Source organism: Odocoileus virginianus, chromosome 10 (genome assembly GCF_023699985.2).
Source record: "Odocoileus virginianus isolate 20LAN1187 ecotype Illinois chromosome 10, Ovbor_1.2, whole genome shotgun sequence".
In the NCBI taxonomy this organism is placed as follows: domain Eukaryota; kingdom Metazoa; phylum Chordata; class Mammalia; order Artiodactyla; family Cervidae; genus Odocoileus; species Odocoileus virginianus.
In genome coordinates this window covers 35,199,472-35,220,978 of record NC_069683.1, presented here as the reverse complement: position 1 = coordinate 35,220,978, position 21,507 = coordinate 35,199,472, and the positions used below count along the sequence as shown (strand labels likewise).

At 46.9% G+C, this 21,507-nt stretch overlaps 1 protein-coding gene across 1 annotated transcript in view; it reads left to right on the top strand.

Annotated features, from left to right (window-relative positions):
• The window catches only part of GALNT18 (polypeptide N-acetylgalactosaminyltransferase 18), a 342,383-nt gene that overhangs the window by 217,987 nt on the left and 102,889 nt on the right, over window positions 1–21,507 (top strand). The window contains exons 4-5 of the mRNA XM_070473386.1: window positions 16,606–16,789; window positions 18,318–18,515. Coding sequence (XP_070329487.1) covers window positions 16,606–16,789; window positions 18,318–18,515 — 382 coding nt within the window. The remainder of the gene's footprint in view (window positions 1–16,605; window positions 16,790–18,317; window positions 18,516–21,507) is intronic.

The following is a 21,507-nucleotide window of genomic DNA, read 5'->3' as shown; positions in this document are numbered from 1 at the left end:
CCAGCGTTAGCCGTCCATATCAACGTGCCAGCATAGGCATCAGTCCGAGGCACTAAACTAAAAACAAACACAAAGCAATGATTCTAGCAGTTGATTTTTGTTGTTGTTATTTCCACTTGCAATGCAACACAGCCTCAGCAGCCTGGAATACTCAGTGAGTTTTATTAGACAGCTCAAGCCCTCCCAGAACCCAAGCCTAGATTTGTGTCTCTCTCACCCCCAGCCTCTCCCAGTCCCACCAGAACTGAAACGTGGACAGAAAAGGCTTTGCCTGGGGCAGGGGAGGAGGGGACAGTGCTGGGCTGGCCCCTGCCTTCTCAGGTCTCATCTCTGCTCAGTTTCATGGATGAGGCTGGGCAAGGCTGAGAGGTCATGGGAGGGATGCGTGGGGGCCAATCTTACTTTCTAGGGGGCTGCCTGCTTTGTCTGGTTGTGCCATGCCAGGCTGAACAAAGAGTTCATTTCACTTCTCAGCCTGGGGCCTTTCCTGGAAACCCAGCCCCTTGCTGAGACTAGCCCACAGCCCTAAGCCTTTGCTGGAGTTTCCCCTGAGATCCACAACTTGTCTCTGGCTTTCCAAATGCTTTCAGCTTCCTCCTCTGTGTTAGATAAATGACATCGCTGCTCCTCTGTGGTCAATATCCCCCCTGCCTGGAGATCCTGGCTGCCAGGTCCCTTTTCCATCATTGTCTGCCCCGCACTGTGTTTGCTTTTTTTTCACATACACAGACTCACTGCCTGACATCAGAGAATAAATCCGTGTATGTATGTATGCATTGCTGGTCTCCATTAATAGTCTGTGAGCCCTTGAGGGAAGGGAGCTAGGTTTCCTCTTTGAGGTCATTCAGTCTAGCCAGCAGCTGGCCCAGAGGGATGCTCTGTGAATGACTTAGCACTGAGGGAGCAGGATGTCTTCCCTTGATCCAGAGTTCACATGTCCATTTTTACCCTGGAAAGTTAGGGTTCTAGAAGGCTGGATGCTGGCCCTGGACTTGAGTGGCACAGATGCAGTTTGGATCTAGACTTCACCATTAGTAATGTGATCTTGGGCAAGTTGAATCTGCTTTCTTATCTAGACAGTAGGGCTTATGCTAGATCCTTCCTCCCAGGTCCAGATAAGGACTTAGTGTGACCAGTCAGACAAAGGGCTAAAGACAGTGCCTGGTTCATATGTACAACAGCCGAGCAATGCTAGCTGTAAACGTTTCCCAACACCGTGGTCAGAACAGGTGGCAGAGGGAGTAGGACCTGTTCAGCTTCTGTGGACCCCCAGGAAGCAGCAGGGGTGTGGAAAGGATGATGTTTCTCAAGGTTATTTCATATATTGAGGAGATTGAGCAGGCAGAAGTTCAATAGTGACCTTGAAGAGGGGAGGTGGCAAAGCCTGGTTTTCAACCAGCCTCCTGTCCCTGGGACTGAGTCTGAACCTTGCCACTATAAGCTGTATGATTTTAGGGAAGAATCTTCATGCTACTAAGCCTCAGTTTTCATCTGTGAACAATGGCCAGAGTACTGTTTAGCCTGCGTAGGACTGACCGGGGCGATGTGTATGAAGCAAACCAGTGAGCCCAGGCACCACTGTTGGTTAGCAGCTGTGCGGAAACTTCAGAAAGTGGGTTCTAGACAAAGTGTGATTTTTTAACTCCTGTTTAGGCTGGGTTTTGGGGGGTGTTTTCCAGAAAAGTCTCCAAACCTTAGTTTGAAGACTTCTGTTCCAGGTGCTGCCCAGCCAGCAACATTCCTCCATAAACACCAGGCTCTGCTGGACTCTCTGGGGACAGGAAAGAGGAAGACCCCATATCCCTCTTCCAGCTGCTCACCATCCACTGGGACATTGAATAAGTCAGTGCAATGAGAGAGGTGGAGCCCCAGGGCAGAGGAAGCCAAAGAAAATAAGCCCCGAGGTCTTTCTGGTAGTTTAAATCCTGGTCACTAGGACACAATGAGCTGAGACACCATTCATTCATTCATTCCTGTTAGAAATTCCCTTTTCCACCAGCAAAAAGATCACAACTTGCTGAAGGCTCAGGTGACAGCCTTTATAAAAAATCAGAATGAACGCAGACGGCATCCCTGCTGTATGCCAGTCTTGGTGGCATACAGACCAGGACAGTTTGGCAGAGCCAGTGATGCTAGGCTCCACTTGTGGCCTCACCTTTTAGGTACACACAGCTGCCTTCCCACTGCCCCTATTTGCATCTCCTTATCTAGGGGTTTTCTCCAAAGCCAAGGCAGGTTTATCTGCCATGCACAGAGCAGCCTGGATATGTTGAGAATTAGCAGGCCCCAGGAGCAGCCCTCAACAGTGACTATGGGAACTGACATATGGATACCCTGGCCCTCTCTTTCTAGCCTCATTTTGCTCATTTGGGAAATAGCCTCAAGAGTGTAAAAGGTCTGTACCTCATGGATGTGCTGTGAAGGAGAACCAAGATAGCATAGGCTTCTTTTGCTTTTAATCTGCTTTAAATCATAAAGTGAGGCTGATGAGACATACTGAAGTGCCCAGCACAGAGCCTGGGCCGATGCTCATTGAGTGCATCCTCCCACTGCTAGTCCCAAAGGTAGGAAATGTGTTAAAATGTGAACTCTGAGGCCAAACTGCCAACTTTGGATGTCAGCTCCACCACTTGTTACAGGCATAGTTCACTTTATTATGCTTTGAAGATACAGTGATGTTTTTTTTCTGTTACAAATTGAAGGTTTGTGGCAATTCTGAGTCAAGAAAGCCTATCAGCACCATTTCCCCTACAGCATTTGCTCACTTTGTGTGTCTAAGTCACATTTTGGTAATTCTCACAATATTCAAACCCTCCACCAGCAAAAAGATCACAACTTGCTGAAGGCTCAGGTGACAGCCTTTTTTCAGCAATGAAGTATTTTTTAGTTAAAGCTACACATTTTTTAGACATAATGTTATTGCACATTTAATAGCCTATAGTCTAGTGTAAATGTAACTTGTGTATGCACAAGAAAACAGAAAATTCCTGTGACTCATTTTAGTGTGATACTTGCTTTGTTTCAATAGTCTGGAACCAAACCCATGATAGCTTCAAGATTTGCATGTGTTTGAACTTGCACAAGTTACTTAACATCTTTGTGCCTCAGGTTCCTCATCTATAAAATGAATTACTATTAATCCTTACCAAATTGAGTTCTCATTAGTATTCAATGATTTAATAAAAAGAAAGCCTTGCACATAGAAATTGCCCCCGAAGGGGTGGTCAAATGATGACAGATTGGGATGGGAAGGGTTTGGGGACTGAATTTGAAGTGGCCATATGGTGAGTGGCCCCCAGGAGGGTCCGGTGCCTGGGGAAGTCCTGTGCCTGGGCAATTTGCTATAGGCCAAACTTTCCCAAATAATGTAAGGGTCCCTGCTTCCAGCCTTAGGCTCCTTCCTTCAAAATGGAGGAAGGGAACAAAGGGGTTCAGGCTAATGAGAAAATAAAACCCCACCTATTAAGGAATTATAACATGCAGGGCAATACCTTACAGAACCCTATAGCAACTAAAGAGGTAGATAGAATTATTCCCATCTCAGTGATGAAAAAACTGAGGCTCAGGATGGTTAAATTACATACCCAAAGTTACACAGCTGATGAGTGGCCTGCCTAAGATTTAAGTGAGGGCCTTCCTGGTGACTCAGATGGTAAAGAATCTACCTAGCAATGCAGGAGACCTTGCAATTCAGGAGACCTTGCATTGCAGGAGACCTGGGCTCGATCCCTGGGTCGGGAAGACCCTGGAGAAGGGAATGGCTACCCACTCCAGTATTCTTGCCTGGAGAAGTCTATGGATAGAGGAGCTTATGGGCTATAGTCCATGGGGTTGCAAAGAGTCGGACACAACTGAATGACTGACACTAAACTGAATAAAGGTCAGTTTTCATTCCAATCCCAAAGAAAGGCAATGACAAAGAATGCTCAAACTATTGTCTAATTGCCCTCATTTTACATGCTTAGCAGTGTAATGCTCAAAATCCTTCAAGACAGGCTTCAGCAGTATATGAACCAAGAAATTTCAGATGTACAAGCTGGGTTTAGAAAAGGCAGAGGAACGAGAGATCAAATTACCAACATTTGTTGGATCATAGAAAAAGCAAGGAATTCCAGAAAAACATCTGCTTCATTAACTATGCCTTTGACTGTGTGGATCACAACAAACTATGGAAAATTCTTAAAGAGGTGGGAATAGCAGACCACCTTACCTGCCTTCTGAGAAACCTGTATTCTGGTCAAGAAGCAACAGTTAGAACCAGACATGAAATGATGGACTGGTTCAAAATTGAGAACTGAGTATATCAAGGCCGTATATTGTCACCCTGCTTATTCAACTTATATGAAGAGTACATCATGTGAAATACCAGGCTGGATGAATCACAGGCTGGAATCAAGATTGCTGAAAGAAACATCAACAACCTCAGATATGCAGATGATACCACTCTAAAGGCAGAAAGTGAGGAGGAACTAAAGAGCCTCTTGATGAGGGTAAAAGAAGAAAGTGAAAAAGCTGGCTTAAAAATGAACATTCAAAAAGTTAAGATCATGGCATCTGGTCCCATCACTTCATGTCAAATAGAAGGGGAAAAAATGGAAACAGTGACAGATTTTATTCTCCTGGACTCTAGAATTACTGTAGATGGTGACTGCAGCCATGAAATTAAAAGATGCTTGCTCCTTGGAAGGAAAGCTATGACAAACCTAGACAGCATATTAAAAAACAGAGACATCACTTTGCCAACAAAGTTCTGTCCAGTCAAAGCTGTGGTTTTTCCGATAGTCATGTATGTATGTGAGAGTTGGACCATAAAGAGGGCTGAGTGCCAAAGGATTGATGCTTTCAAACTGTGGTGTTAGAGAAGACTCTTGAGAGTCCCTTGGATAGCAAGGAGATCAAGCCAGTGCATTCTAAATGAAATCATTCATTGGAAGGACTGATGCTGAAGCTGAAGCTCCAATACTTTGGCCACCTGATGTGAACAGCTGACTTACTGGAAAAGACCTTGATACTGGGAAAGATTGAGGGCAGGAGGAGAAGGAGGTGACAGAGGATGAGGTGGTTGGATAGCATCAACTCCATGGACATAAGTTTGAGCAAACTCTGGGAGACAGTGAAGCACAGGGTATCCTGGCGTAGTGCAGTCCATGGGGTCACAAAGAGTTGAAAATGACTTAGTGACTGAACAACAAGGGTTTAAACCTCTCTCCTAAGCCCCTGATCTTTCAATAAAGAAATGAAATGTTAAAGGCTAAGAGCAGAGCACTTCAGTTCTTCCTTGTCACCCACCCCTTCATGGGATCCTTCCTGTTGAGAATAGATTGCCTGAAGATGTTCTGGAGCTGAGGAGAAGCCCATCAAACCTCCTAAGCTGACAGGCACAACAGCAGACTGAGGTGTAAATATGTGTGCAAAGCCCACACCTCTGGGTTTCCTGAGTCGTGAATCAGCCAAGCTGAGGCTGCCGGTCACACAGCCTGAGCAGCAGTGATTTGCATGAGTACTGAGCTGACTTACAGCCTGGAGGAGCCTTCATTCTTCCCCTGGAGGATGCACGGGGCTGCATCAGCAAGACTTGGACCCTAAAGCCTGATGTCTGTCCTCACTGGTCACCCAAGGAACATCAGTGTTCTAGCATCCCATGTCTGTTTTCCAAGGAGGAAAAAAGAAAAAAAAAAACCTCTCTTCCCTTGGTCTTTCCTTCCAGTTGAAGAGCAACAAGCAGGGGAGGGAAGCCTTTCTAAAGAACCTGAGCCAGGTCATATGAGGCAGGAAGACTATTTTCAAGGAGAGGGAGTAGTTCGTGCCAAGGCACTGTGGCACCACTGAGCTTGGTATATTTGGGAACTTGACGTGTGCAGAGTCTGGCAGAAGAGTCTGAGAAGCAAAACAGGGCCAGGACCTGGCATGCCAATATCAATGGCAGGGGGTGGGGAGTGGGAGTGGGCATAGGGAAGCTGGTACTGTAGGCATTTACAGAAGCTTAGACTCCTAGGATCTCAGGATTGTGGGGCTTGGTATCTGAGAATCTCAAGATTTTGGACTCATAAAGTCTTGGGCTCTTCTTCCCGAGATTTTGATCATCAATTTTCTGAGCTAGGCAACATTCAAACTCTCTACTCTGGCACAAGATAAGTTAGCACCAAAATTCTGGTTGGTCTCTGACTTAACTGCTGGTGGCAACTGTCCTTCCCCAGTGCCAGCATGTGGGCCCAGCCCCTGGGATCACGTTTGCCTGCTAGGACACCAACAGGGCCTGTTCTAAGCCTGGATTTAACCTGTGGTTAATGGCTGGACTCCAGTATTTTCCAAGGCTTTGCGTTCTTGGTCACATCCTCCCTAGAAGCTCACAGGGGGCCTACCTACCTAGTACTCCTGAGCTGGAGCAGCTGGACAGAAGCAATGTCCACTCTGCCTGGACCCCCAACATTCATGGTATTTTTAGTAAGTCCTAGAATTCCTGCCGAGAACCTTCAGAATAGCAGGAGCATTTTATGTCCTTCAAGCAGTTTCACGGCATCTGTGCTGGGGCTCACCTTTAGTTTACAGGGGTTTCTTTCTCACGTGGCCCTAGAGAGGGCAAAGGCAAGTTGGTCCTTTTCCAAGGTTTTCTAGTCCATGAGGACAACTTAGGTCTGTGTGTCTTCTTTTCTCATTTTCATTTTCTGAATTACTCATGGTGGAAACGTAAGAGAGTGGGTGGAATAGAAAGCCTGGTGTTCTGGCCCTGGGGGAAGAAGAGCTGGGTTCTTTTGCTGGCTGTTCATAGTTGGGCAAATCTGGGTGTGGCAGGAGCCAAGCAGATGTGAGCACTCAGAAGCCCCTGCCTGGAACAGAAGGGTGCTGGAACACACGCCTATACCCCAGACCATGCCTAGGCCCATGGGGAACACCCAGATGGAGTCAAGCAACCTTATGTCCTTGGAGCCACAGTGGATTTGCCAGGCATGACTGCACTGTGAATCCACAGGTAACAAGCACTCAGTCTGAGGCCCTGTTCCCTCATTTCTTGATCTTGCTTGCTCGAGGATTTGTATCCCAGAGAAACTGGATTTTGTGTATAAGTAATCTATCGGCCCTTGCATCAAAAGAAAGCTGAGTCTGTCAGTCTAATTCCTTCCCTTGGGTTCTAAAGATACATAGCTGTAAAAAAAAAAAGAGGCTGTTTTCCTCCCAGAACAGATCTGTGATCAAAGAACGCTGCTGCGACCTGGGACACGCGGCTCCTTTGGTGGACGGTGGGGCAGGGTGACAGGTAGGGTCTGTCCAATCCGGCAGATGTGAGTTTGAATCCCTGCGTGTTTTTTTACTGTCTGTGTCATTTTGGGCTTGTCATTTCAAGTCTGATCTTTGAATTCTCTCTTTTATCATTTGGAGATAATCATCTGTAGGATTAAGGACACAGATTCGAGGCAGGCTGCCTATATTTGCATCCCAGCCTAACTCCTCTAGGTCCACCTCTCTCTGCTGGGGTTCCCTAATGTATGGAATGGAAATGACAGTACTGCCTACCTTGAATAGTAGTACAGTCGTTGAAAGGACTGAATCAGTCATACATAAACCCAGTTTGGAACAGTACATGGCACATGATAAGCACCAAATAAATTCCCATTAGCTATAAATGTCATTGTTGGTAGGGTGCTAGTGAGATTTCAATATGATGAAAATCGAGAATAATGTACAGCACTTCAGAAGTGCTTAATATATAATTGCTGAATGAATGAATAAAGAACGGAATGGATTGACATAAAGCCCTGAGCGCAGTGCCCATTATGTAGTGAGTGAAGGGAAGCACCCACAGAACCACAGGCTTTCTGCCTTGGCCACTGGAACCAGTGTGCTCAGCTGACCTGGACAGCTGCCAGCTGATCATCCTTCCCTGACTCTGCACATCTCTTCTGAACTTAAAGTCAGTAGCATCAGGTGAGTAGCCTGAAACCAGCTATGATGAGAGAGTATTTACACTACAGACATTGGCAGATGTTATATATCAGGTTTCCGTTTGTTGAGAGGGAGAGAAAAAGAAAAAAAAAGAGAGAGATGGAGAGTTAAACTTTGATTGGCACCCAACACACATCCTTGACTGTCCAAGGGACCATTTATACATCATCCACCTCAATCATCTTTAGAAACCAGGTTCTGACCATTTTGTTGTAAGATATAGGATCTTTGGGAAGGTAAGTCATTTAGGAGCAGATAAGAGGCTGTTAATTGATGCTAAGAGCTTAGGTTTGTACTCCTCACTAAGTGAGGAGTACATATTTCATGTATGTTTTGGTGGTCACTCATGCCTGGCTATGATACGAAAGACTAGACCCAGAGACAAATGGCTGGGTCTATTAACAGGTGGTAATTCTGGGACTTGGAATAGCTGAATTAAAGCCTGGAAACTCCCAGGAAGATTGTGAAAATCTGCCTGGACCCTGTGACCATATTTTATATGCTATCTATGTGGCTCCTAGGTGGAGCCTTTCTCTAAGTCCTTAGTAAGGAGAACCATTAAAGGTCATTCCAGAGCTACTTCAGTATCAATTGACTTTGAAGAAGTGAAGCTATTAAAGGAGTATATGGAAGAGAAGAGGGAATGGCGTGGAAGGCATTTGTAAACTGCCCAGGATTTGAGAGCCTGTCCAGAGTGATCTTAAAGAAAGAGCAATTCACAAAACAAGGCTGCTCTTGGACTGGAGTCTCAGGCTGGTCTATTCTTCTGGGGTTGAAACTGCTCAAGCCCAGCTCACCATCATTCATCAGCAGGACCATCTGAGTCCACAGTCTCGCTCCAGATTCTTTAGGGGTCGGGGGGAGGGGTGGGCTGGCATTTTCTTTTATTTTTTAGATCCCCCGGTGAGTGGATGAGCAGCTAGGTATGACAGCCATTGCATCCAAATGAATAATTTCTCTTTTAAAGTGTTTTGACACATCGTTGGTGTTTCAATGGCCCTAAATGGCTTTAGAGGAAAGCCAGTTAATCTTCTGATCTGAGGAAGATCAGCTACTGTTCACTTTTGGAGGAATAAACAGAAATGTGCTGTGCTTTTAATCTTCATATTAGCATCATTGGCAACTAGCAATTATTAGCACTTGTCAGTGGGGTGTTCACCCACCCCTCCCAGGCAACTGGAGGGAGGGGGTGGCAACTCCAGTCTAGGCTGGGCTTTGGGGGACAGCACTGAGTTAGTGGCAGGACTGGGTGGCATGAAAGTGTACAGATGGGGAGAGAGGGCAAACAAGAGTGTGCCTTGAGCAGAGGGCAGCTGGGGACCTACAGAGGACTGTCCAAAGCATTTGATCCAAACATGACTATGTAGAGAAAACAACTGCTAAGTGAAAGGCCTGCAATCGAAAGCAGCCAGGTGGAGCCCATGGGTTTGGGAGAATGAAAAGGACAACTATCCAGCCAGGTTGTAGAGGAGACTCTTTCAGACTCTGAACCCTGTGCTGTGGGCTGAAACCACACATAATTCTAGAGGAGGCTCCTTTCCCACCTGTTATAAAGCTGCTGCTGCTAAGTCGCTTCAGTCGTGTCCAACTCTGTGAGACCCCATAGACAGCAGCCCACCAGGCTCCTCCGTCCCTGGGATTCTCCAGGCAAGAACATTGGAGTGGTTTGCCATTTCCTTCTCCAGTGCATGAAAGTGAAAATTGAAAGTGAAGTTGCTCAGCTGTATCCGACTCTTAGCGACCCCAGGGACTGTAGCCTACCAGGCTCCTCCGTCCATGGGATTTTCCAGGCAAGAGTACTGGAGTGGGGTGCCATTGCCTTCTCCGGTTATAAAGCTAGTCTTCATTTATTTCAGTTGTTGCCAATCTTGGCTGCCCGTCAGAATCTCATAGGGAGTTTATACCTGTTACTGAGCCCTTTTTATAGGAGCAGCTCCTACTTGGTTCCAGCCAGTTGCTGCCAAGCAGGATGGCCTTGCAGACCAAAGAAATACAGGTGTAGGACCAGAGCTGCCAGTTTGAAAACTCATGCAGGCTCAGATTTCCAGAATGGGACCTCCGTTCATTAAGAGCCCTGCAGGGTTTCTCACACTCAGCACTGCTGACACTTTGAACTGGAAAACTTTTGATTGTGGAGGGCTGTTCTGTGCATTGTAGGATGTTTAGTGGCATGCATGCCTGTAGCACCCTCTCCAGATGTGACCATCAAAACTGTCTCTGGACACTGCCAAATACCCCCTCAAGGGGTGAGAAAGTGGCAAAATCACCCCCAGGTGAAAACCACTGGGCTAGGAAAGTAACAGAATATGAGTCTTCTAACTTTAGCCTGTGCTCCCCTGTCTGCCCACCCACTGCTCCAAGCACTGCTTCTCAGGCTCAGGAGGCCCAGTCATGAAGGAAGTCTCAGTGTCGGGGAGCACTGACTCAGTGCCCAGAGTTCTTTTTCGAGAATCTCTCCCTTTCCTGCTCCTCATTCTCTCTCACCCCTCCCTCCTCTCTTCCTCCCTCCCTCCTTTCTCTCGCCCTCTCTCTCCCCATCTCTACCCAGTCCCCTCTCTGTGTAGACTACAGCACATGCCTTTTAAACATCCAGCAGAATGAAAGCTCTGTACAGACTATCCTATTCACAGCTAGAGCCATAACAGCCAGATCAGTGGCTGGTACATAGCGAGTGCTCAGTGTTTGTTGAATGAATGAATGAGTGGCTTCTCCCTTCATTCTTCCTTTTCCCAAACCTCCAGCAGACAAGAGAAATGATTGTCTGAGAACTGAGAGAAGGGTGAGGAGCCGGACCTGGTTCTCCATGACAAAGCTGGGCAGGCTGGTTTACAAGGATGCCTGTGCAGCCATCTTTCACAGTGAAGCCCCATTGGACGTCAGTGTCCTGATCCTTTATTTCCCTTTATGCAAGAGATAAAGAGTATCTCATTAGGTTTTTAAATCAGATTAACAGCCACTGGTACCAGACTTCTGTTCAGCTTGCATTGTTTCTTTTAGTGTGACTCTGAGGAGCTAATTGCTTTTTATTTAGCAATACAAGGGGCATATATAGGCAGGGAAGAAAGGGCTCTGTCTGCCCAGCCCGGTGAGTGTTGCATTTTCACTTGGCATCTAAGTCTGAAGGGGGAGAATAGCAGCTTGCACTCAGCTGGCTCCAAGAGGAGGCATGGGCTGGGGAGGGAGGGGATGGCCTGTGACCTCCTAAGAGCAGAGTGTCGTTTCACCAGCACGGCTTCCAGGAGTGCTGGTGAACAGAGGTCTTTCCGAGGTCAGCAGAGCAGGGATTTGTGGACAGCAGGAGAGGGCTGAGGAGCAACAGAAGCAGGAGGACACCTGGCCCCATGCAGGGTGCACATTGCGTTCCTCTGTCAACACTGGCGGCCGAGTTAACAGCTCTGCCGCTGAGTCCACATCTGACAGTCACAGAGAGCAGACTCCCTGCCTCCACTTTCCCAACATGTGAAAGCAAACGTGAAGGATGGCCTTCCCCTTCTTTCCACATTTATACTCCTGTCCTGCTCTTACGATAAAAATTATTTATAGATGTTTCTAAAAACAAAGTAGCTACCAAAGGTGAAAGACCGTGCAGCTTTTAGACCACAATTTGAAAATTAAAGCTTTAACAAAACCAGAGAAGCAAAAGTGCTGATAGAACCCTGTGCTTAGTCATTATATTGTCTCTGAGCTTCCTAGCAGGCTTGACAAAAAAGGCAGACATCACAGGTTATGTGTTTGTGTTTAAGTATAAAAAAAACCTCAAGTTCTTTATATGTTTTTTTGAGCTAAGTTCTGAGAGGTATTCCATGTATATATAAAATAGGCAATATCTTACACAACAGTTTTCTAGCACAAGTCAAAATGTTTTTTATATTGTTCTTTCTTGCTTTGGCAGTTAGCAAAGTTTAAAGGAAAACATGAAAATCTAATTAAGTAAAAGGACTTTGCCAAGACTGAACCAGTGTTGTCCAGGATATTTCAGGCCTTTAAAAATTTGCTTAATAGCAGTTGTTTGGTGGGGGCTAAGGGAATCCTCTCTTCCAATCAATAGCTAATATTTGAGATACAACAGACTCAGAACAGAATCTTTTTTCCTGGCTGGTCCACCAGAAATCTTTATTCTGGTTAACAGTTAGCAGAGCTCGGAGGGACAAAGGAGCAGGCAACTCCTACAAGAATCAATGCCTTCTCATCTCTTGCTGCCACCTTCTGAGCTGGCTCTTCTGCGTCTGGTTTCATTTCCTGTGCATCAGGAATTCACAGTCTTATTTTAAACCCAGCACTGTTCCAAGACAATAGATCCTATTTTATTAGTTTTTGTGTATAGGAAACCACCCCAAAAGATCATGGCTTAAAACAGCAACCATTCACTGCCTCATGATTCTGTAATAAGCCCAGCTTGTCTCTGCTTAATGATGTCAGCTAGGATCACTGATGTGACTGCAATCTACTGGTGGTTGAAGGATCCAGGATGGCCATACACGTGACTTCCTGGGAAGTCCAATGGTAAGACTTCATCTTCCAGTGCAGGAGGTGTAGGTGTGATCCTAGTTAGGAAGATGAGATCCCACATGCCTCAGGGCCAAAAAAACCAAAACATAAAACAGAAGCAATATTGTAGCAAATTCAATAAAGACTTTAAAAAAAATGGTCCACATTAAAAAAAAAAAAAATCTTAAAATAAATAAAATATCCCTGGATGGGCTTCCCTAGCAGTCCTGTGGTTAAGACTTGGTGCTTCCACTTCAGGGGGAACAGGTTTGATCTCTGGTCAGGAAATTAAGATCCCACATGCTGCACAAGATGGCAAAAAAAAAAAAATGGCCTCACTCACACCTGTAGGGCCTCAGTGAGATGACCTAAATGACTGGGACTCCCTGGGCTGCTCATCCTCTAGGAGGCCAGCTGCCTTACCTAGGGCAGCAAGTGAGCAAAGGCAGAAAAACTGCAGGCCTGGCCTAGGCCTGGACTTTTCACAGGGACCCTCTGGCTGCATTCTGTTGTCCCAGGGTCGGCTGAGAATCAGTGTGCAAAGCAGCTGCCCAGGATGAGAATTCAGAGAGGCGGGATTCGTGGCACATCACTTGGTGGCAATGACCACAGACAGCCCTGTCCCAGCAACACCTCAGGAACAGTGGTCCCCACAGGCAGTGTCCTCACCTGAGAGTGGAGAAGGAGACCAGGGATCAATCCTCCCTGGGGGCAGGGAGAGGGGTCCTCCTTTGGTGCTAGCCCAGTCTCATTCCAAGTTATGTGCACTCACCTCTTAACGACCACCATCAGAAGTCCAAACACCAGGCTTTGTGAGCTCTATGTAAGATCTATGAAGATCCTTTTTGAATCCATGAAGAGTGGACCTTTGAAATGATGAAACAGTATGTATTTTAAGAGGCCTCCTGGCAACCATGCTTGAATACTTGTAAATGTGTAAGGGGTGCACTGACCTATGCCACTGTACCAATGGCTTCCTGCCATTACTGAGACAGCCACATCCCCAGGCCTCCCCAGTCAGTGGGAGAGCACAGGGTCATTTTCTTATTGGCTAGAGTGAGCTGCACAGCCTGTTGATGTGACCCAGAAGTCAGCTGAATTTTCTCTGGGCTGAATGAGAATGCCTGACAGCCCCCACTGAGCCTAGCCCCAGACAAGGGTCACACTGTTTGAAAGGATGAGTTGAACAACAACAAAAGCCACATGCTCATCACTTTTGCAGAAGCTGGAAAACTGGTAGAGCTAGATAACAAAGCATTGGATAACAGAATCAAGGGGAAAAAACATTGTGACTTCAGAGAAGTGCTGTAAATCTTTGAAAAGATTGAATTAAAGGGGTGTAAATGAAAGATCCTTGTTTTGACTTGGAGCACTGGAGTACACATACGAACATACACAAGCATACATGTGTGCATCCACTCACACCTGCATCCATACACTCACACCTGCATCGACACACTCACACCTGCACCCATGAAGAGATGGGATGGAGGAGGCCTGACTCAGCAGCATCACATGAAGAAAATCTAAGTATATGTTTCTAGTAAGGTCAATTTGTGTCAAAAGTAGGCAGAGTTAATGTGACCTTAAGCTGTGATGATATTAATGGGTACCTCAATTCTAGATTCAGGGAGCTGATTAGTTCCCTCTAGTCTATACAGCTCAGTTTGTGCCAGAAAAAAATAGGCCAATTCTAGCTTTGTAATTTAAAAGCATTAGAGAAAAACTTACATTTTTAGGAGAAGTTCAGCATGATAAAAGAACTTGAACTTACAAGAGATGAGGAAATACAAGGAGGAATTAAAGACATTTGACCTAAAGAAATTCACAGCAAGGACTTAAGGATGGTCTTCAGCTCTAAAAGGGTGTCATGTGGAAGAGGGACTTGATCTGCCCTCAATGGTCCCCAAATGAGTGGAAGGTTGAGGAACTGTGGCATTTAAAGAGTAAAAGGGGGAGAAAAATCTAATACCTGGAATAGATTGTATAGGGTTCTCTGTCATTGTAGGGGCTGGATGATCACTCATCTGGATCCACAGAGGGGATTCAAACCTTAGATGGGTAATTGGTTCAAAATGAACTTCCAAGTCCTAACTCTGAGGTCTTGGGATTCCCAGGAACTTGACCAAGATCACAGAGCAAGGGAGTATTTGTCTAGCACATAAGTCTGCCTCCCTCTCAGCTTGTTTGCCTCAGATTCAGTTTTCTCATCTCCTTAGTGGTAACTCAAGCAGTGGTGCACAAAGCAGCTTAGGGGCCACATCTTACGCAGCCTTTTGTTTGGCCAACATCATGGGTAAAAGACTTGAAACCAATACCTGCTACCAATTCCAGCAGTAGCCATCGTGCTCTGTTGTTTTCCTGGGTATGAGGCCACAGCACACATCTGTATCTCCTATTTGGCTCCCGTGGCCTTGCTGCTTGCAGACTTCAGAGCTGGGGGCAGGCCAGAACAGGAAGAAGTGGCCCTGGACCAGAGCATGTGAAGAGGGCTTTGTCAGCCAGAGATGGATGCCTTGATTTCCAGGGACAGTCAGCTCCCCCAGCTTTTATAACTCCCACTATGATGGAAACTGTGAACAGGAGAGAAAGTGCTATGCACTTTTCACAAGTGTCACTCCCATTTAATCCTCATAACAACCATATCTGTTCCCTGGGCCTGCAGAGTACAAAGCATCCCAGACTGGGTGACAAAATAAATGTATTGTCTCACTGTTCTGGAGGCTAGAAGTCCAAAATCAAGGTGCTCCCTCTGAAGATGGGAGGGATCTGTTCCAGGCCTCCTCCCCAGCTTCTGGTACCCTCAGATGTTCCTTGGCTGCTAGATGGCCATCTCTGCATCTCTCCACCCTGTCTTCCTTCTGTATAGTCTGTCTCTGTGTCCAAATTTCCCCCCTTTATTAATATAAGGACACTATTCCTATTGAATTAGGACCTAATGACCTGTCTTAACTTGATTAAATCTGTAAAGATTCTATTTCCAAATAAGGTTGTGTTCTGAAGTCTGGGGTTAGACCAAAGCCTTTGGGGAGAAATAATTCAAACCATAATAGTCTGTCCTCTAATCCTCACCCCCTCATTCATGTCCTTCCCATGTGCAAAGTACATTCACTCAATCTGAACATCCCCAGGGAGATCAAGCACTGGTTCATAACAGGTCACAAGGCTGATCCCATGGAAAATAGAATTAAAATGCTATGCTGCTGACTCCAAGTGCTTTCCTCTTTCTGCGACCCTGTGTTCCTGCCAGGAGGTGCGCCTACCGTGTGCCAGGTGCTGTGCCCGCTGCCTCCTGCCCTCTCCTCACTCCTGGCGGGCCGCCTGTCCAGCAAGGCCCAAGACTGGGCACCAAGGGACAGGCGGGGCTCAGCCCACCCGGGTCTGACATGGAGCCTGGGCGCGGGCAGGCTGGGGAGATGGGAGGAGGGGCCATTGGAAATCAAGTCCTGGGGAGGTGCTGCGGTTGGAAGTGGGTGAATGCAGCCCACTTAGGCCACTGTCTGGGAGGAGCGGGGTGTCATAGAGTGTTGCCTGAGCTGCTATGGAAAGCACAATGAACATGCTGCCCTGTTCTGCTGCTGCGGGGTCATATGCTGTTATGAAGATGCAGGGGAACTGGATGTTTAGCCAGGCCCAGGGACACCCAACAACAAATCGATGCCAGCCACTTACACAGCTCTTGATCATCCACTTCCTGGAAAGATGGAGTTCCAGGCAAGGACTGGGTCCCGAGCTATGATCTTTGCACGTGGAGCTTTCTCTGGGGATTGGGAAGGACTGATGGAGAGCACTGGGGAAGAAGGAAGACCCTGAACAGATGAGAAAGAATGGGGCTTTTGAGGTCATTACACCTGGCTTGAACTGAACTCCCACTCATAACTTCAGGGGGTTGGACAAACTGATCAACCTTTGGAGCTGCATTTTCCCAAGGGCCTGTTGTGAAGGTTAAATTCACCATGTGTGTGCAGCAGGTGACCCTCTTCGTGTTGCTGTGCATAATAAATACTGTTTTCATCTCTGTTTTTCTCCTCAAAGCTGAGCTGTGCTGGCCATCCTGGGGAATGCCAAGGAAGACCTGGGGAGGGGACTGTCCCCTCCTGCCTCTCTCTGGGGGTCAGCTTACCCTGGAAGGGTGAACGTCTTCATCATGCTAACACTGCATTTTCTCCCTCACAGAGGAGCTGAAGGAGAAGTTGACAGAGTATGTGGACAAGGTGAACGGCCAGAAGCCAGGCTTCATCAAGGTCGTGCGGCACAGCAAGCAGGAAGGCCTCATCCGCTCCAGGGTCAGCGGCTGGAGGGCCGCCACTGCCCCTGTAGTGGCGCTCTTTGATGCCCACGTGGAATTCAATGTGGGCTGGTAAGTGCCCATCGGGAGCTGAGGAGGATGAGTCCCAGTGTGGTCCAGGGTGCAAAGCCCACTGGGATCTCAGTCCTGATGGGGGAAAGGAGTCAGCATCTGAGTGTGCGGGTGACCAGGACACCGGGATGGCCCTTCAGGGTGGGAGAGGGTCAGGGATCAATAGGTCAACACACAGTGTCTGAAGGGTTGGTGGCATAAGGGCCAACGTGGTCCTCTAGGAGACGTGAGTAAATGCCTGGAGCAAAGTAAGAGTTCCAGCCCAACTAAGGGCCAGGCTGTGACCCCTGGGAAAGGGGAGCTGGACCAGATGTGAGTTAAAGCCCAGCCCCACAGACAGGGCCAAGACCAAGAGAGCAAAGGGAGCTAAGTACCCTGGGCTTCCTTCAGATTCCAGATCAGAGGTAGCACAAAATCTCAGATTCCTTCCACTGGTAAAACTAGGTCTTAGAACACCTTTCTTTCTCTGACCAGGGCTGCTCGGGTACTGGGTGGGGCAAGGCCTCAGTGGCTTCAGCCAAGCAGAGACAGGGCATCTGATGCCAACATCCCGGCAGGGCAAAGGGCATGCTGTGTGGTCCACTGGGGTTGGCTTTGCAGAGAGCTTGGCCGTGGGGTGACCCGGGTGCTGGGGATGGCCGAGTGTATCACCTTCTTAGCCACTATGCCTCGTGGCACTGGGGTCTGCTGTCCCTCCTGAACTCTGAGCATCACCCTCTGCCTCCCCAGAGTAGAGTGAGGAGGGCCCTCTGGCAGGAGGGAACAGCAGGCATGCACAGAGCATACTTTGACATAACGGGTCGGAATTAAGGCTGCAATGCAGTCATTTTTTTATAGCTGAAGTTCCTGCTTTTCATGTGTGACTGTTTAAAAAGCATTTTCATTGGATTTATGGCCAGGAGAAGAGAGGGACACTTACTATTTCAAGCAGATTTGAATAAACAATTATGCAAAAAATGCATTATTAATGAGAAGCTTATCATTCCTGTCTGCAAACATTTTACTCGCCTGGTACCCACAGGGGCTCTGGACTCCGTGGAAGCGTAACGCCCCCACCCCCCAACCTCTCCTTGGGCAGTGAGGATGCATGGGGTGGGGGTGGCGTGCCTGGAAAGACTGAAGAAGCATCGCACGATGGGTGGAGACAGTTTTGTTCTCACCTCCGTGTGTCTGCCGTCCTCATCTGCTTTTTCCTCCTGGGTGACACGCTGAATTTTAGCAAAATCAAAGCCCAAGTTGAAAGCTTCCTGTGGAACCTCAGAACTGTTTCTTTCTTCTTTCTTGAGTCTTGGTTTCTGTTTTTTTCCTCTAATGGAGTAAAGGAAACCAAGCAGACATCAGGATCTAAGGTACTAAGAATCTGTCTGCTCAGCCTGCTTCACGCTTAATGAGGAGTCCAGCCTCGTGTAACCCAGCAGTGTGGGGGTGGGAGGCAGAGCAGGAGGAGAGAGCCAGCAGTCCCTTCCTCCTTCTGCGGGGGAAGGAGCTATAGAAGGTGCCAATCTCCCTCCCCCTCCTCCTTGCCCAGGGCTGAACCCGTGCTCACCCGCATTAAGGAGAACCGGAAACGGATCATCTCCCCATCCTTTGACAACATCAAATACGACAACTTTGAGATAGAAGAGTACCCACTGGCGGCCCAGGGCTTTGACTGGGAGCTGTGGTGCCGCTACCTCAACCCCCCCAAGGCCTGGTGGAAGCTGGAGAACTCCACGGCCCCGATCAGGTAATGTATTCTTATCTGATGAGTCTCGCTGTGTTGACTTCCAGACAAGGGCTCCCCGCCCAGCCTGACCCTCGTTCCCCAAGCTCCAGCCCCATTATGGAGCACGATGGGGTGGTGGAGAGAAATGACCTTCAGTCACAGCTTACAGCCTCTGTGATCTCTTTTTTAAAAATTTAAATTTATTTATTTTTAACTGGAGTATAATTGCTTTACAATATTGTGTTGGTTTCTGCCATATATCAACATGAATCACCCATAGGTATACATACTGATGATCCCTTTTAAAAACGCTGTGGCATCCAGAACCCATTCAAAGGCTCAAAGTTACTCATTTCAACACATTGCTGTGGGACATCTGCTGGGTGCCAGCTACTGTGCTGTGTGCTGGGGATCTATAGTGATCACTACTTGGTTTCTGCCCTCAAAAACCTGGAATATAGGGAAGACAGACAAAATAACTGGAATAACAAATTATTCCCTATGCTGATGGGAAGTATGGGGGTGGGCTCCTTTATAGAGAGTGTAATATTCACACTTGTTTTCATGGGAAAGTAGGAGATTGCAAGGTTGGAGCAAGGACACTCGTATTCACAGGGGCAGAGTGAGTTCATGGACACAGAGGAGGCTCAGAGGGTCCAGAAGGAAGGAGAACAGGGAGGGGGCAGCCCCAGGCAACAGGGCTGGCTCACCCCATGGCACTTGTATGCCTGGCTGATGTTTGAACTTATCCTGCAGGACTCAGTCCAAAGTGGCTTCAAACTGCCATCCTAAGATCCCAAACTCTGTCTTTGCTGCTGCCTTTAGAGACACTCAAGTGACTCCTCTATGTGGCCTTTACCTTATGGGTCAGGACTCCTGAAAACGCCAGCCATACCAGCCTTTATTTCTACCTGGTTAATCACTGACCAGGTGCCTTTATGCTCCCTGCAAAGCCCTGGCCATTAAATACACAGACGGCATCAGAAGGTGGCCTAGGGGACAGTTCCTGGAATGAAAGAGGAGATTAGAAACTGATGTTGCTTTGTATTTTGTGAGGGAGAAAGATTATGAAAAATATAATTGAAAATGGGTGATTATTATCTGGGGTTGCATTTTCCCTTGCCAGAAGAAAAAAGCCATATTCATATTTAAAACAAGATGGAAGAGAACTCCACCTATCTTTCCTGCATTGTCTCTGTCACCTATCTGTTAGGCCTGTGACACACTTCTGTGTTATTAATAAATGTTTGCTGAGAGGCCACCATGTGCAAGGGCCTCTTACACATGTGGTCTCATCTGCTCTTTGTCATAACCTGGGGACAGCTCACTGTGTCATTCCCCTTTTACAAAATAAGGAAAGAGAGACTGACAAAGGGGAATGGCCCTGCCAAAGGCTCCAGCCAGTGAAGACAGGATCCAAACCCAGATCAGCTAGATTCCACGCCTAACTTTCATCCTCCCAGGCACTGAGCTGGTGTGGCTGAATTCTACCCCCAGGTCTGTTGACTGCTATTGGTGGGAAATAGACCATCACATATCGAGCGTTCTTGCCGAAGTCTGCACTGGTACTAGCTGCTTCTGCTCCGCTCATCTCTAAATGTATCAGCCTGGACTTAATCATTAAACCTGCATTCTAGGTTCTTGACAGAGAATATCATCTGAACCTCAAATATTCCATCACCTAATCTTTATCAAAAACTTAACTGAAACAAGAAGGAGGAGGGAGGAATAAGTTGAGAGATTGGGACTCACATAAACACACTACTATATATAAAGTAGGTAATTAATAAGAACTGTGTATTAGCACAAGGAGGGCTTCCCAGGTGGCGCTAGTGGTGCAGAACCCACTTGACAATCAGGACACATGAGAGATGCTGGTTCAGTCCCTGGGTGGGGAAGATCCCTTGGAGGAGGGCCTGGCAATCAACTCCAGTTGATTACCTGGAGAGTACTGTGGACACAGGAGTCCATGGAGTCACAGGGAATCGGACACGACTGAAGTGGCTGAGCATGCATGCACACAGAGCACAGGGAACTCCATTCAGCACTCTGTAGTGACCTGTATGGTAACAGAACCTAAAAAAGTGGGTATATAAGTATACATAACTGACTGACTGTAGAACAGAAGCTAATGCAACATTGTGTATCAACTATACTCCAGTACAAAACTTAATTTAAAAAATTTAACTTTAAATTATATTAATGGAAGACTTTGAAAGAACATTCTTGGTTTTATACCCCATAGGAAGATGAAGATGCCTCACAGCAAGCTGTGGGTTATACACATGTATCTTGCCCACCTTGGCTCCTATTCCTCAGAGCTATACTTTAATGCTTTGCCCACACATGATGTAAGCTGTAAACAGAGCCCAGAGAGATCTTCTGTTGAGTTCTAAAGGGATGGCTTTGAGACTGGTGTTCACTACATCTCAAAGTGACCTCTTTAAGAGGACTGACATGAGAAATTTCTTTCAAACTGAAAGTTTTCTATTCCTGAGAAATTAGTATAACATTTCCACATGGGAACTCTGAATCTTATTTCTCAGGCCATGTGTGTTTCTCTTTGGCCACCAAGAAGTTTAGGGTCAACTTTGTGGGTCTACTTTAAGAACCTTGAAGAAGACTCATGCATTCTAACTGATCCCTAACTTGGGGTGAAATTTTAGCTTTTCAGACATTTATCTTTTTTTTTTTTTTTTAACAATGTATTTTACTTTTTCTTATAAACTATTTCTAACCCTTTTGGGAATGAGGCAAGATATAAATCAATAACACTTTCAGGCTGAGTGGGTCCACTTAATACCCTAGCCAGTTAATAAGTAATAGACTGAGGATGCCTGTGCTTTTCCCAGAGAAACTATTTTAGATTCTGTTCTTGCTTTGACTGGGCCTGGCCATGAGGGGAAGGCTCCCTCCTTTGTATCCTGGAATGCCCTGCCCTGCTCAACACTTCAGTAACATCAAGGAAAATGCTGAGAGTTAACTCTGCAGGGTCGATGTTTTAAAATCACTG